The sequence below is a fragment of the Rutilus rutilus genome (genome assembly GCF_951802725.1).
Source record: "Rutilus rutilus genome assembly, chromosome: 11".
Lineage (NCBI taxonomy): Eukaryota > Metazoa > Chordata > Actinopteri > Cypriniformes > Leuciscidae > Rutilus > Rutilus rutilus.
This window is the reverse complement of record NC_140216.1, coordinates 15,059,080-15,068,944: the sequence shown is the minus strand read 5'-3', so window position 1 is coordinate 15,068,944 and position 9,865 is coordinate 15,059,080. Positions and strand designations below refer to the sequence as shown.

General features: G+C 35.7%; 1 protein-coding gene across 1 annotated transcript; it reads right to left on the bottom strand.

Annotated features, from left to right (window-relative positions):
• Positions 1-235: 235 nt before the first annotated feature.
• On the bottom strand, positions 236-6,335 carry psmg2 (proteasome (prosome, macropain) assembly chaperone 2). Its single transcript, XM_084423299.1, has 7 exons — positions 5,968-6,335; positions 5,662-5,833; positions 5,500-5,558; positions 4,653-4,771; positions 4,104-4,277; positions 3,906-4,026; positions 236-466 (listed from the first exon to the last, which is right to left on the bottom strand). Exons 1-7 carry the CDS (start codon positions 6,022-6,024, stop codon positions 386-388), a joined length of 783 nt encoding a protein of 260 aa, XP_084279425.1. The 5' UTR covers positions 6,025-6,335; the 3' UTR covers positions 236-385.
• Between the last annotated feature and the right edge of the window lie 3,530 nt (positions 6,336-9,865).

Sequence of the window (9,865 nt, the reverse complement as noted above, 5' to 3'; positions counted from 1 at the left end):
GTAGAAAGGGCTTTTAAATGTTTTCACTTTCTTCCCAGAAGAACAGTGTGTCACACACCACACGACTGGTCACAGCAGGTTTAGAACTGCGTCACATTACAAGAACTGCTACACTGCTGGGAAAATCAAGTGGAAGAGAGCCAGACCTATGCTGTCATCAACTGATGGGTGGAGAGATGAAAACAAAGTATCAGCATGACTAGCAATATAAGAAAAAACGACACGGGACACACAATTTGGCAAAAATAATGTTACGGGTTGTTATTTCTGTTCTATTTCACTTATTTACAAGCAAAATGTGTATTTAACGCTTTGTGCAGTTTGACAGTTCAACATCAGTGATTCTCTGATTCATGTTATAAACGGATGATGTTTCAGCCACGCTTCAGAAGAGAAGTGGTGGGATCCCGCTGCCGAACAGCAGCTTCCATGAGGGAGGAACCCGCCATTGCACTGAGCCCTGCGTCTAAGAGAAGACATCACATTAACAAAACAGCAACAATATCTATGCGTAAAAAAATATTTCACTTCTGAAATTCTAAAACCACATCCTTCTAAAGGTAGGTCCTTCTGCATGTTTTTCTTTTAGAATAGCCAGATCCCATTTCCTCAAAGGTCCTTAAAGTCTCAAACTAAGTTTCATCAAATTAAAGGCCATAAAAAGTCTTAAATATGTTAAATGGTATAATAAAAGTCTTATAATTTCAAGGGGTCTTAAATTTGGGAAAAGAGAAAACAGGAATCGCGATATGGCTTAATGTGAGTTCTGCATATTTCAAAGTATACACCCTATCGGTTCGCGATCAATGAATAACCCACATTTATGCCAAGCGACTGTTTATGGTTTACAGTTGATTAATTATGACAAGGTTTACTTTTATGGTGTTTATATCATACCAGCAAACTTTTCACTTTACTAGCAGAGAATACATTTTCATTCTGCTGTTTTTGTTCAGATCAATGCAAAAAAAAAATGTTTTACGCAGTATACACGCACTGTTATCAATGTTAACTGGCTGATCGACGAGAATCTAATGCCGCTTTTCCACTGCATGGTACGGTACTGCTCGGTTCGGTACAGCACGCTTTGGCGCTTTTCCACTGCATGGTATGTTACGGTACGGCTCGCTTTAAATGGTACCTGGTCTATTGAGGTTCCAGGCGTACCGTACCGATACTAAAATGTGACGTGAAAACACTGCAGATCACTGATTGGTCAGACAGAATCGTCACTACCCGCGTCATTGTATTTGTGACACGAGACACTAAACCCGTTAGATTTAAATAGCCACATTTAAAAACATCCACATGCCGAGAATCAGGAACACCATCCCCTCGATAGGCTCCATTGTTCCTGTGTTGTGCGTTTGAAATGTGGCGCGTTTACGATGATGACATGGCAGTAGAGGCGGCGAGCCGTACCATGCAGTGGAAAAGCGCCATAACATGGATTCTAAAAATCAGGATAATAAGGTGTGTTTGTGAGTGTAACATCCCTGTTCCTTAAGGGTTAGTTTACCCCAAAATTTTTATAATCCCATGATTTACTCACCCTCAAGCCATCCTAGGTGTATATGAGGTGTATCGTCTTTCAGACGAACACAATTGGAGTTACATAAAAAAAATATCATTGCTCTTCCAAGCTTTATAATGGTAGTGAATGGCACTCCTGATTTTAAAGTCCAAAAAAGCACATCCATCCATCATAAAAGTAATCCATACGCCTCCAGGGGGTTAATAAAGGCCTTCTGAAGCAAAGCGATGAGTTTTTGTAAAAAGAAATATCCATATTTAAAACCATATAAACTAAAATAACTAGCTTCCGGCAGACGGCCTATGCAAGTCAACTTACGCCAAAAGAGTAACTTCTGACGCGATGTATAACGTATGATATAGGAGTAGCGTAAGCTCTCGCGGTTCAAACTAATTGGGCTGGGCAACAAACTCAAGCTCCTCTTCTCTTATATCAAAAATCCTCAGACATTTCTCTTTAAAAATTCTCCTTTTAGACTTTAATTCTTGACCGGTGTTTTGTTTTGCTCTGCTCTATCTTCCGCGTTCATCAATACGCCATGCGTCAGGTCAGGTACTCTCTCGCCGCAAATCGTTGCGAACGGCCGGCTGTCGGAAGCTATTTATAGTTATATGGATATTTTTCAAACACAAACGCATTGCTTTGCTTCAGAAGGTTATTATTAACCCTCCTGGAGTCGTATGGATTACTTTTATGATGGATGGATGCTCTTTTTTTGGACTTCAAAATCAAAACCACCATTCACTACCATTATAAAGCTTGGAAGAGCAATGATATTTTAAATCTCCAACTGTGTTTGTCTGAAAGAAGATGGTCATATAGGATGGCTTGAGGGTGAGTAAATCATGGGATAACTTTCATTTTTGGCCTAGGTTTGATTTAGGTTCATTATTTTATAAAACTTTTTGTTTTTGTCAAAACCTATTTGAACTGTAAAGTTGTTTGAATTGTGTTTTTTTACAGTCATTTTAGGGTTTCATATTTTACCATAGACATTGCCCTACTCCACTCATACAGTATTTTATTTGTGCAGGTCTTAAGCCTTAAATTTACTAGGGGTGTAAATCGGACAGTTCATCACGATACGATACGATATCGATTCTCTCAGCCAGCGATACGATATTTGCCGATACCTCAAAAAACTCTGCGATACGATTACGATTCGATTCGATTCAGGGCTATATCGATCGATTAATCGATATTTTGATATTATGTTCACACAACCAGTTACGTTTTTATTAACTCACAAATGCAAACAAAATATATAACATGAACGTTTAATTAAACTCTTTGAAAATTGCACACCCTCTCCCAATTGGGACATCTACAACAGAAGAGGTCATTTGCAAGTAGCCTATACTCCGTTCTTGTTCATTTTCATAAATCATGTTTTTTTATTATTATTGTGCATTCCAAGAAATATCAATCAAACTGCAGCTGGGTTGTTTTGATTAATAATAATAACTTAAAAAATACAGGTAAATTATCAAATTAAAGTTAATTGAAAGTATGCTTTAATATGTTAAAAGGTTGTTGTTGGTGGGGTTTTTTTGTGTGTTTTTTTTTTAGTTTTTTAGCAGAGCAGATACATTCACATTTCATCTTTCTGAGTCAAACAAAACCAAGTAATTGCTATGATAAATAATACAACACTGACATAGACGCCTGACAAACTTTGTTATTGTGATTAACGTACACGCAATACAGTGAGCTTTTCCCTCACCACTAAACGAGCTGCTTAGTAAGGTTCCGTGAAAATGTTTCAGCTTTTATTTTCCTTTTACGCCCCGAAGAAGATATCACGGGTTCATCAAGTTCATTGAAATTATCCATCCTCGATCACTTTTAGTCAGCTTTGACGAAACTCCTCTTAGCCAGCGCGTCTTTTCAAAGTAACATCTGACCTGAATACTGCGCGCTGAGTCGCTAAAATGGACTTGTCGTGTTTTGTTCACCAACACGGGTGCGACACTGCGACTGCTTGTCTGTTTCTGCTGTAAAACATGAACTCGCGATGCCTTGACAGCGGACAATACCGGCTTTTGTGAAAAAACTTGTTTAGGATTCAGTCAGTATTTTAGATGAGGAGATTACCGTTATAAAGACACACCGGCAGACAGTATTGTTGGTGAGTAAACGAAAATGTGCGCTTTGGCGGAAGGATGTTACGTGAGAATGTGGAGAGTGTCAAATTAAAGGTGTATATCGATATTTTACATGTGGAATCGATGCATCGTATCGTTAGACGTTATATCGATGCATCGATCCATATCGATGTATCGTTACACCCCTAAAATTTACCCGATTTACCAGATACCCTGTTTGTTTCATCAGCATTATTCAGATTCACTATATTCTCTCACACACTTACAGGTTTTTCCAGCAGATGGAGCCAGTCATTGAGATGGTTGATGAGAGCAAAAGCATCAGGGACGTTGTCCCCTTCTGAGCAGAAGATCAGCACTACTGCCATAGGGATGTCCTCTGTGCAGCTGAAAGACAACAAACTCCCATTGGCCGAATTCACGATTGTAGATCTGATCATTTTACGATTTATGACAGTTTTTACCAGTCTGTGTAAAGGGCTTTGGTCACTCCTCCTCCAGGAATGTAGAGCCGCTGCTCTGAGTCGGAGATCTCAGGGAACGCGCTGATTCTCTCCATCTCCCTCCAGCCCAGCTCCTCCACCCGCTGGCCCTCCTCCTTCTGCAGAGACGGGCTCAGCAGGTACCGCAGAGGAGTGCTGCTCAACAAGAAGACACAAGCATTTAAATACGACCGATACAAAAACACTTGAATCATCTGGTGTTTTTGGCGACTTTTAGTGGATGTCTGAAGTCAGTTCTCCTGAGGTTCACACAGGTGTAAAGAGTCATCTTCTAAAGTCTGAAGCACAATACATTTGTATAGTATATCATTTCATAATTTAAAACATGTTTTCATTGAAAAATAAAAGTGTGTGTGTGTGTGTGTGTGCTAACTTAAAATGCATGGCGTGAGGTTTGAAAATTGTTATCTAATATAATGATATCAAAGATAAGAAAATGTATTTACTAATACAATGACATTTATACAATTTTGTGCGCATTCTATCTATCTGTCCTCACTGTTTCATTACCCATGAAGCTGTTGGTCATCTCTCTGATAAGCGTGACTGCTGGAAAGCAGCACACTTCTGAGGAATCCACTACTCTTGATCCAGGAAACAATCAGCTTTCGGAATGATCTGACCTTTGTCTAAAATGAACAGTAAACAGCAAAGAGTCATATGCAAGTGAAATAAAAGAAAAAAATTATCTGTGATGTATCGGCCAATATTTGGCATTTTATAATTAGCGATATCAGCTGAAAATTTTTGGGGGGGATTTTTTTGACAGCACTGAGATGGCACAGGAGCTCTGGTTCTCCGTCTGCAGAAGTTTACTGTCTTTGTTTAACAGTTCAGTCTGATAAATTATTAAACAGAAAGAATTTATTAGAAAGAATGTTAAAGTAAACAGTATATGAAAACCTGTTCAAGTACAAATTATTTTCATATTGCTTTATTTTCAAATTATTTGTAATTATATACATGATTAAACTGAATAAACAGTTGATTAAAAGTATAAACCAATTATATATACTTATGGTATATATGATATATATACCACTATATGGTCTAGCTTATATATTTCTAATTTTCTAAATGTATAATTCTAATAAATTATATATACACACATATATATATATATATATATAATTATAATTCACAGTATTAATGGGGTCTTTTTACATGAAAATATATAGCTGCGTTTTAAATTTTAGGATTAGGTCCCTCGCACAAAGATAGTAATACTTGGGGGTCCGTGGCATCTGAAACTCTGCTCTAAGATACAGTCATCAGCCATCAAAAACTCCATATCAGATGACCTCTAAATTGTAAACCTCCAACAAAGTGTAAACTTGTATAAATGCACACCACTAACCTGGATGATGGGTGTTCTTATCTGCAGGACAGCCAGCTTTAAGTCACTGTGGGAGTAAACTGCACAGACACATTCACAACATCAGACACTGACTGTACATGCAAGAGTTGGTGGTGTAAGAAAATATGATTCTCATGAATTAAAGCTATGATATCCCATTACCCTCTGCGCTGGTGCTGAGCTGGGCAGCATCCTCAGTGGATGTGGCATACGGGTTGTTCCCAACCATGGGAATCAGGCAGTCCGTGTGGAAGTATCCCACTCTGGGCATATTTAATGTTGAGATGAGGAGATCCACGGCGAGCTGTCCCACGTTTCCAACAGATACTGCAGGCTATGCACAAGAGAAACAATTATAAGTAACGTTAGCTCAATGTTTGGTAAGTGCAGCATACAGAGGATCACATGTGTTTGTTAGTGTGATGATGATGAAGCTGAAATACTAATGAAGGCAAATACTTTACTTACCATTATCAACGTAAAGCCTTTAAAAGATGGAGCTACATCCCCCGCCGAAATGAACATTTTTAAAACGTTTATATCTAATTTAGAAGATAAATTCAGATGAATTGCAGTGGATCTGTAGAGATTTTTACTTTCAATTTCTTGCGCTGTGAAAAAGGACCTGACATTACTGCGTCATGTCTCACCAGGACACCCTGATGCCTGAACAAATTTTTTTTTTTTTTTTTCTCATTTGCGCGACGTGTATTTTTTTTTTAGGTGTACTTTTTATAGTTTTAAGGACGTAAAAAAATGTAACATACATAATGATATAAAAAATGTATCAGACCTTAAGAGACATTCATTTGTCCGTTACAATAATTTATTGTGACAGAAACATGTCAAAATAAAAGTCAATAAAAGTCTTTAGCCAACAAATTTACCATCTAAACAATATTTCTTATCTTATTATTATTATTATTGTTGTTGTTGTTGTTGTTGTTGTTGTTGTTGTTGTTGTTGTTGTCAATTAGTACATTATTATTATTATTATTATTATTATTATTATTATTATTATAAATATTGCGTAAACTTTACGCTTTGTAATAGAGGTCCTGAAACTGCTGTTTATTTACACTGCTCATTTGAAAGATGTAATTTTATTTTCAAATATATTAATAAAAATAAAATTAGGCTAAATACTATACTAAAATAATGAAAAATTAAGATATTAAAATATAAAAATATGGGGGTATTAGGGGGAGTACTACTAGAAAATATAATTTTATCAGAAACTCACTGCTGAAACTGTTCAACATGAATGACCAGAAGATGACGCTAGACTCTTAATTTGCCATGTCCTGTGTTAGTCTTAAGAGTATGATGCTGGATCAGGAGATTCAAATAAAATTCAGAAGAACGTTGTGTGTCAATCACTTAAAGTCGTTGGCACTATCAATTAAAAACAACAGAGATGAAATAGCAGAGAAGAAAATAACTGATAGTTGAAAAAAAAAAATCGATTTCAGTAAACTCAATATAATATCAGGCTGAAGATAGCTAGGCCTACTCGTGATAATGCAGTATCACTGAGCCAAGGGCTATGAAACTTACAAAACACAATAACAGTGACTTTTCTGCAGTGATATTCAAAAATATGATGTTTCACACATGACAATGCAAGAAATCAATACAATCATCAGCCTCAGCCAAAGGCTTTCATTGAATAAAGCTTTCAGTCCATCAGAGAAATATAATAGCTACAAGCTAAACACTAAAACATTATCTGAATGTACTTTTTAACCAACAAGAGCATTGACAAGAATTACAGACATGGAGACTCAATCGTATGTCATCTTCAGCTAATTATTGAATATTTATGTGTCTGCACTAGCTTACACAAATTAATCTTGTAACAAACCTTTTTCTTTTGTCTTTGGTCACTTAATTACATGGACTGAATTGGAGACATAATTCCCTGTATTTTTCTTTTTCTTTTTTTTAATGAAAGAAAGCCATTCTTCTGTGCTTTCATTGATTTTCATTATATTCTCTTTTTTTTTTTTTGTACTGTAACAAGTTTCTACAATAGTGCCTGCTGGCCAATTTGAACAGATATTTACATAAGATCTATTTTTTTTTACTGTAGAAATGACTTTAGAGAAGTATAGAGCACACTTTGTGAACATCTTAAAGAACCATTTCATTCATATTTATGTTTAACTTTTAGTATTTTGCAGTGTTATTTAGCATCATTGCAATAGGCCTACTGTTTTTTATATATTTTTTGAAATAGTTCTTTTCTTAAAAATAATTCTTGTATTATTCTAATTAGTTAAAGGTTTAGTAATTGTGTTGTGTTTTTGTCATCTTTATTGCTTTTTAGAAAAATATGTCTAGTTTTCATACATTTTTTTACTTGAGTTGTAGTTATTTTAGTACATCAAGTTAAAGCAATATGAAAATGAGAAATGTTGCTCTGGCAAATGCCTGAAATTAAAGTGTTTTTAATCTTTTATTTTATTTCAGGTAACATTTCTATTATTTTAAGGCACGAAAATATTTGAACCCTGGTATTTTTTGACAAAATAGTTTAGTATTTTTTTGACCGTTTCCCATAGATGGAAAATAGATTTCACTCAGTTTATTTTGTAATTTACCACAACTGGAATGCTGTATTGATAAATGAGCTTTCACTGAAAGCCTTTCAGGATCAGAACTATCAGTTTCACAAAGATTTAGTCTTAATGCAAATTCTTGTTTAAACTAAGCAGCAGCTTTTTCAGGGTGTGTACTGTACATCTCCAAGAGCATTAGCTGATTATCTGCATGATGAAAATAGTGTGCCTGCCAGTTAACCTCATTTAGGGTCACCAGCACGATTTGGTCGAACTTTCCAATGCAGGTCCAGTTCTCACAAATGCTCAGTTTTATGATTTTATATATATTCTCTGCTTGTGTGTGTGTGTGTGTGTGTGTGTGTGTGTGTGTGTGTGTGTGTGTGTGTGTGTGTGTGTGTGTGTGTGTGTGTGTGTGTGTGTGTGTGTGTGTGTGCGTGGGCACACGTGTGTGTGTGTGTGTGTGTGTGTGTGTGTGTGTGTGTGTGTGTGTGTGTGTGTGTGTGTGTGTGTGTGTGTGTGTGTTTAAGGATTTAAACAGCAGACTTCACCTGTGAGCTATCTATAGATCATTAGATAATGACCAGACTTAAAACAAAACCCCTCTGTTCACATGCACTGCAGTCGTAACACAGCATTTAATTATTTCATTATATCAAAGTCACGATGTCCAGCACAATAATTCAATCAGTGTTCAGAGACCACAAACACACATTCAAATCATTTTTGCTGTAACCTGTCAGAAATTTAAATGCCAGGTTTAATTCGATTAATTTAACCAAATGTGCACAATGCGTTAAGTTTGAAATTATGATTTGAGAATTGTGAATGGCTGTGTAAAACTTTTCCCAAAAACACTAAAAAGTATAGGTAATACTTTTTAGGTCTTTAAATATCTAACTAACTTAACTAACATTTAAATGAATTATCTGATACTTTTTGTGACACTTAATGCGTACACATGTTTTACACTGTACTAAGAAATCCCTGCATGTGATTACAGTTGTAATATCTGTAATTACACTGCTGACCCTTACCTTACCCTTTAACCCACCCTTAAACCAACCCATACCACCTGTCCCTAACTTTACCTTAATAGTGAGAAAAAGTATTTTTCAATACAACATGAACACAGTTAGCACATTGTAGGCCTACCTAACAATTAATATTTATTTTTTTATGTGTGTATGTATGTATGTATGTATGTATGTATGTATGTAATTTATTAATTTATTAATTCATCCATTCATTCATTGTTTATTCAACCAGGTTAAAAACTCATTGAGATTAAAATCCCTTTTACAAGAGTGACCTGGTCAAGAAAGCAGCGACAATAATATAAACATAAATACAGATCAAAACAGAAAAACAATCAAAGATCACAGCAGCAATTTACCAAAGGATAAAACACATACTGTAGGGCCCTATTTTGACGATCTAAGCACATGGTCTAAAGCGCAAGTGCACTTAGGGCGTGTCCGAATTCACTTTTGCTAATTTAATGACGGGAAAAATGGTCGGTTCTCTTCATGAGGAATGGGTAGTGGTGGAACGGATCACAAAATTCACGGTTCGCATCATTTACGGTTTTTGAACCACGGATCAGATCATTTTTCGGATCAGCAAAAAAATAATATATATATATATATATATATATATATATATATATATATATATATATATATATATATATATATATATATAGGCTATAAATATATATATATTTATATATATGTGACCCCGCCTGTGAAACCCCGGCTAAAGTCGCAGAATCGAATTATGAGTTAACGAGCAGTCATAGCCAT

Bases quoted from the DNA above. Each gene is read 5' to 3' on its own strand.
- psmg2 (XM_084423299.1), bottom strand. From the start codon at position 6,024: ATGTTCATTTCGGCGGGGGATGTAGCTCCATCTTTTAAAGGCTTTACG. The intron at 4,027-4,103 runs GTAAAAACTGTC...GTTGTCTTTCAG, and splicing joins AAAGCCCTTTACACAGACTG to CTGCACAGAGGACATCCCTA. The intron at 467-3,905 runs GTAAGTGTGTGA...GTCTTCTCTTAG, and splicing joins TCCATCTGCTGGAAAAACCT to ACGCAGGGCTCAGTGCAATG.